The sequence below is a fragment of the Fusarium redolens genome (assembly GCF_020744475.1).
Source record: "Fusarium redolens strain MPI-CAGE-AT-0023 chromosome Unknown BKA55scaffold_1, whole genome shotgun sequence".
NCBI lineage: Eukaryota > Fungi > Ascomycota > Sordariomycetes > Hypocreales > Nectriaceae > Fusarium > Fusarium redolens.
Genome location: NW_025763664.1, coordinates 2,051,279 through 2,066,010, shown reverse-complemented (window position 1 = coordinate 2,066,010; position 14,732 = coordinate 2,051,279). Strand labels below are relative to the sequence as shown.

Below are 14,732 nucleotides of genomic sequence, written 5' to 3'. Positions count from 1 at the left end.
TGTGAGGCTACGGCAGCCTGCATTGTGTAACCACTGTTCGCCACCATTTCCACTGTATCAAACGCTTTACCGACATTTGAGCGGATAGCCCGCCAAAAGCAAAACTGCATCGTATTGATCTTGGTTCAACCAATACCTGTCCCCCCAACCTCTGAGAAACGCTTGCTTATATCACATTCTTTAGCAGGTCTCTGGCCCAAAAGTCGTTTTCTATCGGCTGCTCTAAACTAAGGGTACTACCGTATAAACTGACTAAATTAAGTAGTGCCTATGGGTCCACACTAGGCATTTTTAATCAGCCGATTGGCCTATTAATGCAGAAAGATCTGACACTTTGCTAAATAGCACTATTAGTCGAATAAGTGTAGGTAGTAGCCTAGATCTACAGGCACTACTCACTTTAGTCAGTTTATATGGTATACAAATCTGTTGTTATAGTGTCTGGTACTTGATAAGAAAAAAAAAAAAAAAACCATAGAATAGAAACCCGTTAACACTTCCATACCCGTCTAGCCATTAAAAGTCATGAATCCGCCAATTCCTCAAGGAGAAAAATACAATACCATAAAAACACAAAGAAAGAAGAAAACAATTTTGCACCGAAGCCCAACTGCAAGTTACACGTCCACCGAAATAGGCTTATCCGAAAAGTAAATCTTCAACTGTCGTCGCTGCGATCCTGGAGTAGATGCAGCACCAGAATGTTGCTGGGTAATAACGTCCAAACACTCATCTTTGAAGGATTCAAACTTTTTCTCTTGGCCGTTCTCGAATTCTTCATTCAAGTTGGTTATTCGACCTCTGAGAGACATATGAAGGGCTCGGCCGGGCCTCAAACCCAACTCCCAGGCCACACTTGCAAGAGACATGTGGAAGAGGGGAGATGAAGGTCTCCAAGACCTGAAGTCAACGCCATTAGCGATGTTGGATCTGATGACTGTTTCACGTCCATTCAATACTTGTTGCTGTATGTCTTCAGGCTCTGGGTTCCCAGAATTGCTGCCTTCTTGTCTCGCAGCACTGGCCTCTGGTCTCGCTGTAGACTCCCGCTCCCGCTCCCGGCTGGGCCCAGCTTGGACCGCTGGGGTCTGTCTGGTCGGGACAGCAGGTAGCTTTCCTTGAGCTTTAGCGGAGAGGCCAGTTGTAGAAGTGCTGTGGGTGTCTAGTTGCTGGTCTACACCCGCTGCTATGGCTGCCTCTGTAGTCTGCCTTGCAGCCTGGCGAGCTACCTCTGCTCTGACGGCTGCGGTTGAAGACTGGCCTTGTGCTTCCCCTGCCGGAGTCTTGGAAGTGGAACCATCAGTGTTGGCTGAGGGCAGTTTGCCTTGGTTCGCATTACTTCCACGCTGAGTTACAATTGCAGCTGGGGGAGGTGATGGAGTTGGAGTTGGATTCTCGGTAGCTTGAATCTGTTCTTCTGCAGCAGCATCCTGTCGGCGGACTAGCTTACTCTGTCTTCGAGAGCTTCGGACTTGAGGGGGGAGACTCTGGGTCTTTCTGCCATCCCGAGTGCTCTTTGGAGGCTGACGTGTCGGTTTCACAGATGTACTCGAACCTTGTCTGGGGACTTTGGCTTGATGGTTGCTATCATTGGAGTCTGACTCGACCGGACGCTTACCATTATCCTGTGCCTTTGAAAACATTTAGTCTGGATACGATGAACTTGATAGAAGATACTAACAGTTTCAGTGGCCCTCGGCGGGCTTTTGGGCACTTCGTACGGGTCTGTACTGTACGTACTCTCTGCTTCTTCAGGAATAGGCATCATAGTTTCGGCTGTGTCGGGGACTAAAAGGGAAGACGAAAGAGGCTCGGAACTCGAGCTTTCCTCTGGCGTATCTTGTCGTTGTTGTGTAAGGACAGAAAATCTAACGGACATTCCAAAGGCTGCAAAGTGGTCGTCTCTTGGGACCATGTCAGAAAGTCGTACTTCTGATGCGATGGAGATGTTCTTACGTGGACGGCCCTGGTGTGTTCGTTGTGGACTGCATGCTCTCAACATCTATGGGGTTGTCGATACTCTGGCCTTTGAGTATGTGAAAGTTGTTCTTGAGAACTTGGCGTTTGTCGTCACTCGGTGTGTCAAGGGGCTCTAATGGCGAAGTGTTTCTGTCGCTGGGCTGTAGTAGCAGCTTGGTAGTGGCAGAATTTGAGGGCTTGTGTCGCTTGTACTCTTGTGCTGCACGCCAAAAGACTTTAATCATGAGACGGCGTATTCTGTTTGAGCCAGTGTTAGCTCATGTCACAGGGAAACTGTGTGTTTAGTCCATCTGGATTCGAGCACTTACCGAGAAGAGTCTTTATAATACTCAAGACACCTTGTGTTGACAGAGTTATGCCTTGCAGGCCAGAACTCAGGCCCCTTGCCCTTGGTATCGAGGAAGTCTTTGGTGACCTCTTGGAGACCTCTTTGGTGAAGAGGCAACCTCCACTTTGTGAATCTATATGCAGGTAGGTTGGTGCTAGGAGATGTAAAAGATTCGATCTGGGTTCGAACAGCCCTCTTGAAGGCGATGTCCTGGTCTAGGCCTGGGTTGCCGTAGCCAAGAGCCTTGCGAAGCTCTGTGAGATGGGGGATAGTGGAGGTTTTTGTAGTTTTGAAGAGTCTGTCAAGGACTTTAGGGGGGCTTCCCTGAGCTTCGACTGGTTCCATAGTGTTGTCAACAGAGATATACATCTTTGAGGCAAACGTGTGCATCCTTTTATGTGTAAGTCGGTCGCTTTTCAGGTTGGGGACGAATCTTGCCTAATGGACTGACTGAGAGATTGCCGTATTAGGGACTGGAACACGCCTAGAACAACTTGTGCATTCAGTAAAGATCCTACCGATTCATTTGAGGTAATTACTAAGCTTTTGTCCTGAGTGAATGCCAGTTGAGATCTGTAATGAGCTTATGCTTGAACTCTGGCGCAAGCAGACCGCGGAAGGATAGGGGGCCTCCGCGAACCATCTGCACACGTAATAAGGCAGATTCGCGATAAATTTGCGTTCAGTCTCAAGGAGATCTCAAGGATTTTCTCCTAGTCAACAAGTACTTGGCTTGTACCTATTGTGTGGCTCGTTTTCGCTGAGTGTCAGTCGCTCGATAAACCCATTCTCAATCTCATCATATTGAAAGATCAACTTCTCAACAATCAACTCAAATTACTCACAATGTTTAAACTGTTTTAATCGTTTAACTACAATCATTTTTATCTCTTACACAGTGAGCAGAAAATATGAAGGTACATTTTGTTACTTGTTCTGTCCAACCAGGCTGTCGCCCTGTTCACAGAACCAACGGCCAACATGCATATACACAAACCGCAGCAGGGGTCATTTGATAAAATGTACAGACTCCACTCCACCAAAACAAGATGAGGGCGCTCTCCTAAAGCATCTTTTCTCTTTTCCCCCCTTCCTGATGCCATACTATTGGTCCTGTTACCACACCTATGGCCTCTATATAAGCCGGCCTGACAGGGGGTTACTAAGAGTCTTAGTCTGCTAAATTACTTAGGGCAGTAACTTCAATGAGAAGACTCTAGAAACTTACTGGGATTAATTGCTATATCTGGAAATGTTTCAGCTCGTCCCAAAGGAGGTACCAATCTTGCCGCCTTGCCGCCTTGACAGCTGGCTAAGCTGTCCCTCTTGCGGGCACCATGATGAGCTCACCGTCTTTTGTCTTATGATATGTGTTTGACAGGTCTATTTTGCTTTTTCCTCGTTGACGTGTCAGAGCGAGGATAAAGGGGTAAACTGTTTTGGGCGTTGACAAGAGGTGAGATCTACACTTTGTCCTATCCCTACAGTCACAGACCATCTCTTCTTGTGAAAACTCTTCAAGTCAGATCATTCTGAAACATAACACCATCGTGTCTCTTCGTTGTCGTAATGGGTCATAGCGAGGCGTGAATCTCCAGAACTCCCAGCTCATAAGGCTGACTATCTAATTTTAGACAGCTGTCAAAAGTGTCTAGAGCTAAGGAAACTCGGCTCTTCCCTAGCAAGCTCCGCAATAGTAGTTTAAACATGAGGTAGAGTCTGGCAGGTTGCATCGTTCTTGTGAGCAGTGAGTACCGACTGCAAGGCGACGGTATCTGAAAAGGGTAATCACCGAACTCTGGGGTTGATACTCTCCCCTGCGTCATCTTGTTATTGAAGAGAAGATAACATTGTTGCGCTCCGTCCAAGCTCTTCAATCATAGGTCTCCCAGCAACCCTCCATAGCAACAAGATGCTATTCGGACTTGTATTTCCTGTCTCCTTAACGCTGCACATGCAAACGCAAGGTCTTATCTGGCCCGTGCCAAACAATTCATCTCTTTCGCCCTGGTCATGAAACACAAGGTGCTTCCCAGGTACTTGGATCAGAGACTGCAGCTCTGGGGGGCGAACCACTACCAGACGGTACCTTCAGTTGAACGGTACATCAGCTCAACCCTTGTTCTATAATAGGCATGTCATCTGAAGTATCTGTGTCCTCAGCTACGCGGGAATAATATGGCACAGTAAGAATAGCACGGAAGGTCGCGCTGCCACATCTATTCGTACGTGTTAGTGAGCGGTATACTGGTGGATGAGGTGGATAAAACAGCAATATAACTTACATAGTAAACTTCTTCTAATGACATTTAAAAAATGTTATCATAGCCTTCGTCTGATAACTTTTGGGAAATGTTTTCATAGCTTTCCCTTCTTCGTTCAGTACACGGAAAACACAAGTTAACTCCCTTCTTTGAACGAGTCAAATGGTTAGTGCAGACTTCGCCATGCCATCTTCATCTATCTCTAGGGTAGGCAGTCTGCATCAACTGAGGCCTAAGAAGATATCTATTGCATATGCTCCAATCCTTGATCATCATAAACCAATACAAGCGAGTCCTAGTTATTTGAAGACTTGGTCATCATCTGTAGTAGCCAGTCAGAGCTCTCTTCACTTTCAGCTCACAGTTCTTAGTCATACTGCATATCCATTCAGCCGCAGCTATATATACTAACATCATTATCCCAGCCTTGAGATATTCTCATTTTTAACACAAACGCGGTACATACAACATGTCTATAAAATGCCCCATAATAGAAGCACCCGAAGCTCGATCCACGCCCCGAACAAAAGATGACAATGGCAGCTGGTTATCCGCCGATGGACCATATCTCACTTACATCGAGCAGAGCTGTAGTCGACAGCCTAATCTCGAGTTACCCGATGGACGGAATCGTGCTATTATGCTGTGCGACAGACAGCATGTTCGAGCGACAGTTCTCGAGTTGAATAGTGAAGGCAAAATGCTGTCGCCAACAGAATTCCCTCATGTTACACAACTGAGAAGTCATTTCTCCCAACTGCGAAAACTGCGCCAAGATGGCCAAAGCCGTCAAATGATCTATCTCGTCGAGGGCTTAAACACAGAAGTCATAGCACTTTTGGGTGACGAACTCAAAGTAGACCCTATGTTCTTTGTCACTCATGAGAGAACATCGACATATCTACGATGGCCTTATGAGCCCAATCTAGCACCATGCTTACCTTCACTCATTGACGGGAACCGATCATTTACTGCAAGCTACTATGACATTCGAGCTCTTGGTGAAGAATTCGGGTCGTTCAGCGTGGGATGTGCAGAATCTGGAAGAGACGCTCTAAGGACCAAGCTCGGCAAGGATTGGGAGCCTACGGTTATTCTTCATCGAAAATGCTCATTCTGGAAAACGACATTTTCTGATGAAAACGACTGGAGCGGTAAGTTACTGTTATCATAGTCCAATAAGTATAGTCAAATTGATTTTCTGTAGTCTTAATCCTCTGCGATCCACCCTTTCGAAAAGCTCACATATGGCAAAAACCACAGCCAAAATCTGAGACATGGTCACTCAAGACTATAGAATTTTCAGCACCTCCGTTTCAAGGCGGATATGCAGATTTTATACCCAGTCCCTGGACTGTACGGAGCAGAACTTCAGGTCCTTCACGAGAATGTCTGTATGACGACTTGCTTCACTACTACACCGAATGCTACAATGACATGTCCGCCAGACAAGCAGCCCTACTAGATATCACTGTTTTTATGAGGAAGATCATCGCGTCTCATTACATGCTTTTGATCGAATACCACGATGCGCTTCTATCGACAATGGCATTTCCTTTACAGCGAAAAGACAATTTTGCATCTGTTCAGACAACATCTCTCGAAGCATCATGGAGCAATATCCAACTTTTATGCAGCCGACTCAGCAGATATATCAAGGATGTTTCACAGATAATGCTACAGTTACACATCAAATTTGACGACCCCGTAGTACCGACCGATTACGCACAGTGGACAGAAAGCGAGTCAGATTTTCAGTACATTTATATGCGATTGCAATCTCTCAGACAAAGAGCAGAATTTCTGAGTGAGTCGCTTACTGGAGTGACAGGTATTAATGGAGCTGCAAGGTCCATCCGTGAAGCAAAGACCATCAAGACGTTTACTATTGTCGCGCTCATTTTTATTCCGTTGTCATTCTCTACGAGTTTGTTCAGTATGTCTGAGCGGTATTTACCTGGCGAGAAGAACTTTGGGGTCTTTTTCAGTGTGTCATTACCACTTTTGGTGTTCATTTTTGCTGTTATACTATTGTTTGATCTGGGATATGATGAGAATAGTAGTTGGACGTTGAAGACATTTACAACCAGAATATGGAGGTTACTGTTCTAGTCATACTTTAAACAAACATTATCAAATCTCATCATCCACATATTCATCTTCACCATCCTCTCTTCCCTCTCCATACAAAACCTCACAAACACCCGCCAGCGGAATATCCATCACCGCATCCGTTCCCTCACTCCAAATTTCCCTCCATCTCAATCTCCCATCTCCATGCACCTTTCTCTCCCTATTCCGACTTCCCCTCAATCTCCCCTTTGCATCAATCTCCGCCAACTTTCCCGCCCCATCAACAACAGTCTCAACACTCGATAGCGGCACTGTCAACATCTCCGTATTAAACGCCGCAAGGGCCACGTAGATGTACACCACAGTCATGACGATAAAAGCCGGTATGGCGAGCGCCCACCATCGGTTGGGGTAGTAGTATATCCCCAGGGCGTGCAGAAATGGTGAAGGGAGATAGCCCCAGAGCAGGTAAATGAGAAATGTCAGACTACTGAAGAGATACAGCACGAAGCCGTAATACTCGTAAGTCGGCACCTTTGGCGCGGCGCGAGGTACAGGTGCGATTGCATCGTCGTCAGATGCATCTGGTGTTGTTGGTCGTGAAGGGCGTAGAAGAGATGTGAGTGAGGGTGAAGGGGGCAAAGGCGTGGGAGGTCGCCCATAAAATGGAGGCGCAAACAGATTCTGCGACAATTGTCGTGGGGGAGAATCCTCGTCTTCTCCGGATGAACTTGCTGATTGAGCGTCTGAGAGGATATCATCCTCTTCATCTGAGCTGAGTGACATGCTGATTGTGTGTTGTGTGTTTCTGTATGAAGAGTCTAGTTTGAGGTGTCAGAAGTTGAGGTTCAAGGCAATGTGACGGCGTCGCTCAGTTGAGTTTAGGCCAGGTACCCGCTACAACGGGGTGTTCTAGTGCCTCGTCTAGCACGTTCAAGCTTCCAGAAAGCTTATCTGCACCACCTTCAGAATCATGAAGTAATTGAAGGGAAAAGAGCAATAACAAAACAATTATTGAGAACATAGTTTATGATCTGGATTATTTATTTCATTAGATCTGATTCCTTCCACTGTCTCATCGAGGTGATACCAAGTACCCATGCCTATCATGAGACAACCCTCACTCTGATTAAGCTATATCCAAGAGTCATCATCATTAATACACATCTTTAATATCTAACTATGTCATACACTTTGTACAAAAGAGCCTTCTCTTGAAAAGAAAAAAAAAAACTTTAGTCTCAGCCATCAATAGGGCATCTATACTCTCTCTCAACAACACTTACCACCCCATTCTGCTGCCTTTCCTGCAATTCATCTAGACAGCTCTGGTGATAAATGTGCCGACAAGCCAACACCACCAAAGGCCCCATAGGCTTGTCCTTATTACTGCTCACGCCACTGTTGGCGTTGGTCTCGATGAGCATGCTCGACGGTCTCGTGTCGACTCCCTTACCCTTAGCCCTGAGATCCGTTTCGCCATCATCACCTTTAGCACGCTCCGCTGCGTTGGCTTGCCTTTCTTTCCTTCTCTTTTCTTCAATGGTTTGCTTATCCTCCCACGCCTCGAAAACTGCTGTTCCAGCAACTCCGGGTCCCCAAACTCTTCGGCTGCATGCTTCACACGTTGATCCTCTTGGTCGCCATCCTCGTTGACGAAGCTCGACTGACTGTTTGACGTTGACGAACAGACTGCGCTCCAACAGACGATTCGATAGTTTAAGGATTGACTCCTCGTATGCATACGCCGAGAAGATGGACGCCAGTACACCTCGCAGATCTGCCAAATTTGGCGATGACGCAGCCGCTCGTGTCAAGAACGCCCTAAGAATGCGAAGGAAAGACAGGTTGGAACCGGCATTTGATAGCAGCTTCGACCCCGACTGAGATGCCGTCTGGCTGGATGTCGTTGTAAGTAGCGCCGTGAATGTGTGCTGAACCAGCGAGCGAAGAAGAGCCACTAGCTTCTCCTCATCAAACTCGTCGTCACTGATATTCTGCTCAGCAGCAGTGCTGAGAGCAGGGGACAGTTTCTTGGTGATTTGCACGCACGCATCGATGAGACTCAGCCAAAGAGCCTCGTCAGGTGACAGTGCCTCAGTTGCCGATTTTGGAGTCTTCTGGACCAACTTTGACTTCTTAGTCGAAGATTTGGTCTGGCCTTGACATAACCATATGCCAACATGAACATATTTCTGAAGAGCTTCGAGGAGATCCTCCGCGGCGTACCCGAGACTTGGTCCCGAATGCTGTTCCTCAGCACCCGTCAATAGTCCATGCATTGCCGACTCCAAGGTCTCGAGATGCTTGACAAGTCGTTCCATAGCGTCCTTGACTTGGCCTTCCCGAGCCATCAACACAACGGCGGCATTAATCACACCAGTCTCCTCCATCGTGGGCAACAGCTTTTCAAGCCTCAAGTCAGTTGACTGCACAAGGCCAACGTAATCAGAGACGTGAGACGGCTCATATTTGCACATGAGCTGCACATAACGTTCGACCAAGTCACGAGCGGCCACCAACTCACGATGGACTGTTGGCTCCTCTGGCTCCAGTAATGTTTTGAGATATGTGTGCTGCAGGTCTGGTGCATCCTCTGCAGAGTCGATAACGTGCTGATGCAGCTCCAAGCCTTGCTCTGCGAGAGTTTTTGCAGTCAACGCGGCATCAAGCTCAAGTAGTCTTCGTGCATGTTCCTTAACAACGGTGAGCACTTCTTGAATCTGACGCCCAGTCAGCCCTGTCTGAGGCCGCAGACATTCGCGGAGGCAGTCGAAAACCAGCTCTTGGTCTTCCGGGTCCTCAAAATACGTCTGCACAAGACTTCCATATTGCTTATCCGTTTTGTATATGCGCTTCAGAATACGGTAAAACCCTGCCTTCTTGAACAACGGCATCAAGTCAGGCATATCTGACGGGTGATAGACAGAGAGTAAATATTCAGCACTGAGCTGTGCATCCTCAGCCAAGTCAAGGCCGGGATAATTACACAAACCAGTCAAAACCCGCGACAGTGTTGTGCCTGAGAAGAGAAGGTACTGAGGAAACTTTGGAAGGTTCCGCGCAATAAACATGTCGAGGTAGATGGTATCCTCAGGGGCAAAGTCGTTAGGATTCATGACATCCAGCAAGATAGACAAAACATATTGCCGGTTTATGGTCTGTCCAAAAATCTGTTCTTCCGGCATGTCTCCCTTAGAGCCATTCATGTGTTGGTCAGTGGAGTCATTCAGGAAAGGGTCCTCGAATGCCTCATTCAACGCGCTCAGAAAGCTAGGGGCATCCAGTTTGAGGATCATGCGAAGATATGGAAACGATGGTTGCGACTCAGAGTTCGGGATGGTACGAAACTCGTTCCCATTGCCTCTGGGCCACGTAATAGTTCTTCCGGAAAAGAAAAACCAGTAAATCTCAGATTTAGCTTTGGTTGCCATATCTTCACTCATCGGTTCATCGTTTGGATACACCCTGCCAGTCAATGTGTAAGACAAATATGGGAAAATCTTGAAGGCGTTGATGCTGAAGAAGTCATCTGCTGGATTGTTTGCCGTAAAGTCCCCATCAACCATGAGAGGTATCAACAAAGACAGAAGATCAATCATAGGAGTGATATAGTCACCGAGTGCCTGGTTCCACACGTAGATCAGAGCATCATATAAGCTGTGTTGCTTACACAGCAACGTTATCTGGTCAAGATCCAGCGTCGACGTCTCCATGTGGCAGATCATTTCCTCAAGTCTGCTCTCCCATCCTCGACTGACGTAGTGCTGGACCAAATCTTTGACAACAGTTGGAGGCACCATCGTGATGGTCTTCTCGAGGATATATGGTTCGAGGCACTCAAGGAAGATACCCCCAATATCAGCATCTTCGTACCAGTCATACATGTCCTCAAAGAGGAAGTCCTGGTTGCCAACGGCTTGACAAGCTGTGAAACAGGTCTCTGCTAAGTGCTTCATGTGCTCATCGTCGTAGCTCTCGGGATCCTTCTGACGCTGACCAAAAGCATATTTCAAAGAGGCACTGATGATCTCCATAATCTTGTCACGAACCATAGTGTGACGCAATGAAGGATCCTCCGGCAATCCAACGGTGAGCTTGTCTGCATCACCAGTATAGTATGAAGTGGCAAGCTGGATAGCGCCCAGATAGTCGCCATTCTCCATCATAGCAATAAGTCTGTCGGCCCAATTCGACAATGCGCCAATTGAAACTTCGTTGAAGCCAAGGATGAATATCCTCCCCTTGTAAGCTTTGAAGCTCATGTAGAAGGCATCAGCTACAACGCCATGCATCGAGGAATCGTTCTCATCAAGCTGCTCCACGAGAGTGTGTAACTGCTCTGAGAATAGATCTGCGTGGTATATGTACTTTTGCACAAGATCGAAGCCCTCTGTCATGCGCATGCTCCTGTCTTCAAGTACGATCATTCTTTGAGATATCGTAAGCACCGCTAGTACTGAACGGCTGAGCCATTGTACAGCAACAATGGCTTCTTCGCACTTCCACCTACTTCGTGCCTTGAATCTATATGACGCAGGTTGATCCTTATCTTCACGAGGATACTCGTCCACATCCAGCACTGTCAAAATATTGGACCAGCAGTAAGCAAGCTTCACCTTTGAGATATCGCTGCCAGTTTGAGAGTCGGGAACTTTTAGCTTCACTGCTGGAAACCATGCCAAGCATCCTGTCATCGCGCTGTGAGGGGGAACATCCTTAGGTCGTGCCGACTTGTGTTGAGTCTGCGCCACTGGTGTAGTAGACACAATAACAAGAAGATATGGCGTCAGCATAGCTGTCAAACCTAGGGTATCTGTTGAGCACTCGACATTGCCAAGGGGTAGAGGTGCGAATGCAAGAACGGTACTAGGCTTGACCGTCTTCCCTGGAGGCATTGGCGCATCTGGATATCGACCAAGAATTCGATGGGTTTTCACGGTTCGCCCAAGAGCACCGGTTCCTCTAGTCGCCAGATGCGAGAAAGCCATACCCTTGTTATCGGCTGAAACAAGTGCTGTATGGCGGGTTCCCAGGAACCCAAGGTGAGTGATAGCAACGTCAGGGACATGTCCATCTGCTGTGCGATTTTGAAGCTGCGATGGCTCCAAATGTGGTATTGTTAGAAAAGGTCTCGAGGCGCGACCTGTATCCCAAGTAAAGATGTTTCCACTCGCATGTCCTCCTGCAATTGTAGTATGATCTGCAGATATCGCTATAGCAGTGATTGGCCCAGATTCGACAGCTAAACCATGTCAGTTTCATGCATCGCAGCGAACGAATTGTAACCTACCTTTTGTCCCTGGACCAATAATCATTTTGAGATTTTGGTTATAATCGAACACTAATATTATACCCTTCGACGTTCCAAGCACTATCGTTGCTGATACAGCGAGACAAGTTGGGGAACCAAAGTTTCGTTTCCCTGCCTCAGAGAATGCATGACCATTGAGCTTTCGTAGTTTTGTCCAACGAACCACCTCCCATGGCGGCGTGGGTGTTTCTAGATCGGCTTGGTCGAGGAGGAATTGCGAGCTTAAAGAGACATTACGGCTATGGCTGGAAAGAAAAGGAAATGCCGGGGATGACGAGCGAGGTGTATTGATAGCTGAGGAGGAAATTCGCGATTGAAATCGGCGATCGAAAGGTCGGAAAGATGGTGAGGGACTGCTTAGGCCAGGACGAGAGGCTACAGATGGGAGAACGCTGCTTCCAGGAGACGAGACAAATGATCCCTGTGGTAGGTTAGAGTATGGTTCGAGATCCTGGAATTGGCGCTCCTACTTGAATAGATGGTGTATCGTCAGGTCCCGACAAGACCGAATCTATCGGGCTGCCGGCACGCTTTGGCAGACCGTGCAAAGAGCTTCCACCCAAAGAGCTCACATCCGAGCTATCCTGATGTTGCTGCTGCATAATCTCGCGATATCTATTCGTAACGGATCCGTTTCCTATAGGAACCGGTGTAAGATGACGATCGGGCCCGTCACTATCCTCGAGTAAACCATCATTACCAGCATCAGTACCAGCATCCACATCAGCATCAGCTATCGTGAGCGCATCATTTATCGTGTCGCCATTGTCCAAGCCCACGTCTCCCGCGAGCGACAAATTTTCTGAATCGGCCATTGCGCCCTGGATTCCATCACTGCATGCGCAAGCACTACCGCGTCGAGATCATGGCACTGCGGGAGTAAAAGCTGCAGATTGGCGATAAGGCAACACTGTTTATGGAGCTCGGTCAAGGTATAAGATGAACCAGGTCGGAGGGGCAACGAAAAAAACGTGGAAAAGTTGCTCGTTCTGGTATGTTTAGACTTTCGAATGTTCTCGAATGCCTCGGCTCTTTACAGATCGATTCGCGTTGTAAAAGACAAGAATTTAAAAAGGTATTGCGCAAATGAAGCTATGGTGAGCTACGTAGGTAGGTCAGTAGTTCGTTCGTTACGCAGCCCCATCTTTTGGAGGTTGGCAGCGGCGCAGTCGAATGCACATGCCAAGCCCCAGCCCACTCCCAGGTCCAGGTGCGGGCCGTTGGATTCTCCGGACTGCGCTGTGACGTCTGTTACCGATGGGACGTCGCATTCGCGACAAGAAGTTCCACCATGAATCGAAGCTTTAAATGCTACACCCTTCGCAATAAACAAACTGAAACACTGAAACCGAACGTCATTCACGAATCATACTCGAAATGTCTTCGATTGGGCCCCAATTACCACCGCACCTATCGAAACGGAAGCGCACACCTGATGATGAAGCATCAAACTCTAGCAAACACCGTCGCAGCGAATCTCCAGCAAAGAATACAGATGAGATTGACCTAGAAGACTCGGACGATGATTATGGTCCCAGCGCACCTTTGCCACCAAAAGCGCCCGTCGGTCCAGCTTTACCGACATCGAATAAGGACGAGATAGATCTCGAGTCTGATTCCGAATCTGATACAGGCCCAGCACCACCAAAGCCCACCGTTGGGCCTGCGCCACCTCCCGCCGACATTTCGCAACGCTCAGCAACATCTCCCGACTCAGATTCAGACTCCGAAGATGACTACGGCCCTGCGCTACCAGGCTCAGCCAAAGCGAACAAGCCTACAATAGGACCACAGCTACCGTCCGCTGAACCAGCACCCCAGCGCGACTCATGGATGCTTGCGCCCCCCACAGCATCGGGCTACTCAGAGCGCGACCCAACCAAGATGCGCAATCGTAAATTCGCTTCGAAGCCAGCGTCATCTTCTGGACCTTCAACTGTGTCGACAATATGGACTGAAACTCCCGAAGAGAAGCTCAAGAGACTACAAGACTCGGTATTAGGACGCGCCGACAAGAATACAGACGCAGCACCGAAGGCAGGGAAGTCTCAGGAAGAGGAAGAGCGGAATCGTAAAATTGCGGCCAATATTGAATCGCAGAGAGGCAAAAGTCTATACGCAGAGCATCAGGGACGCAGAGAAAAGGAAGGTAAAAAGGTTGAGGAGGAAGATGATCCTAGTAAACGGGGATTTGATCGAGAAAAGGATATGGCTTTGGGTGGAAAGATCGGCACGGCTCAAAGGAGAGAGTTAATGAACAAGGCTGCTGATTTCGGTGGCAGGTTTTCAAAGGGATCTTTCCTATAGCATGTAGACAACAGATCTCTGGAGTTTCAAGAAAAGAAAAATGAGATCTAGATTTCTTTTTGAAATGAAATTCATAACTTATAGCTCTTCTACCTACTTTCTACATTAATCACTTAACAAATAGTATATAAATAAATCATTCAAAACTTAGGGAAAGCCTCGAAGTCTTTATAAGGTGAAAAATGGCCAGCGAATTCCCTCTTCCTTCTCGCATCTATCATAGATGGAGTTTCGATGATACAAAATTGCTTATGGCTTAGCCTTTATCTCTATTATTCACCAAAGTCAGGAGTAAAGTGTGTATGCAGATGGAACAAATATTCTATTGCGCCATCTAACTATCAAAGACCCAGAACCCATACTCCGCTGCTCCATTCCCGTCCAGCTAAAAGCCATGTTTTCTAGCCCAATGCAAATACAATAGCTGTCTTACAGATAGACAACCCCCAAAGAGTATCAGTAATTC

General features: G+C 47.4%; 5 protein-coding genes across 5 annotated transcripts; 2 read left to right on the top strand and 3 right to left on the bottom strand.

The window, feature by feature from the left end:
* Positions 1-450: 450 nt before the first annotated feature.
* On the bottom strand, positions 451-2,969 carry BKA55DRAFT_549176 (uncharacterized protein). The gene is made up of 5 exons (XM_046191180.1): positions 2,827-2,969; positions 2,289-2,758; positions 1,957-2,217; positions 1,682-1,904; positions 451-1,631 (listed from the first exon to the last, which is right to left on the bottom strand). Exons 2-5 carry the CDS (start codon positions 2,696-2,698, stop codon positions 618-620), a joined length of 1,908 nt encoding a protein of 635 aa, XP_046056402.1. The 5' UTR covers positions 2,699-2,758; positions 2,827-2,969; the 3' UTR covers positions 451-617.
* Positions 2,970-4,877: 1,908 nt separating this feature from the next.
* On the top strand, positions 4,878-6,695 carry BKA55DRAFT_17874 (uncharacterized protein). The gene is made up of 2 exons (XM_046185035.1): positions 4,878-5,726; positions 5,780-6,695. The coding sequence occupies exons 1-2, from the start codon at positions 5,042-5,044 to the stop codon at positions 6,682-6,684; spliced, it is 1,590 nt and encodes a 529-aa protein (XP_046056401.1). The 5' UTR covers positions 4,878-5,041; the 3' UTR covers positions 6,685-6,695.
* A 10-nt stretch (positions 6,696-6,705) lies between these two features.
* BKA55DRAFT_532279 (PIG-P-domain-containing protein) lies at positions 6,706-7,431 on the bottom strand (the record flags this gene model as incomplete). The annotated part of the gene is made up of 1 exon (XM_046189320.1): positions 6,706-7,431. The coding sequence occupies one exon, from the start codon at positions 7,429-7,431 to the stop codon at positions 6,706-6,708; it is 726 nt and encodes a 241-aa protein (XP_046056400.1).
* Positions 7,432-7,671: 240 nt separating this feature from the next.
* Positions 7,672-13,085, bottom strand: BKA55DRAFT_549173 (Golgi CORVET complex core vacuolar protein 8-domain-containing protein). The gene is made up of 3 exons (XM_046191179.1): positions 12,430-13,085; positions 11,939-12,380; positions 7,672-11,890 (listed from the first exon to the last, which is right to left on the bottom strand). Exons 1-3 carry the CDS (start codon positions 12,772-12,774, stop codon positions 7,887-7,889), a joined length of 4,791 nt encoding a protein of 1,596 aa, XP_046056399.1. The 5' UTR covers positions 12,775-13,085; the 3' UTR covers positions 7,672-7,886.
* Positions 13,086-13,204: 119 nt separating this feature from the next.
* BKA55DRAFT_17732 (uncharacterized protein) lies at positions 13,205-14,383 on the top strand. The gene has a single exon (XM_046185030.1). It carries the CDS (start codon positions 13,337-13,339, stop codon positions 14,264-14,266), a length of 930 nt encoding a protein of 309 aa, XP_046056398.1. The 5' UTR covers positions 13,205-13,336; the 3' UTR covers positions 14,267-14,383.
* The last annotated feature ends 349 nt before the right edge of the window (positions 14,384-14,732 follow it).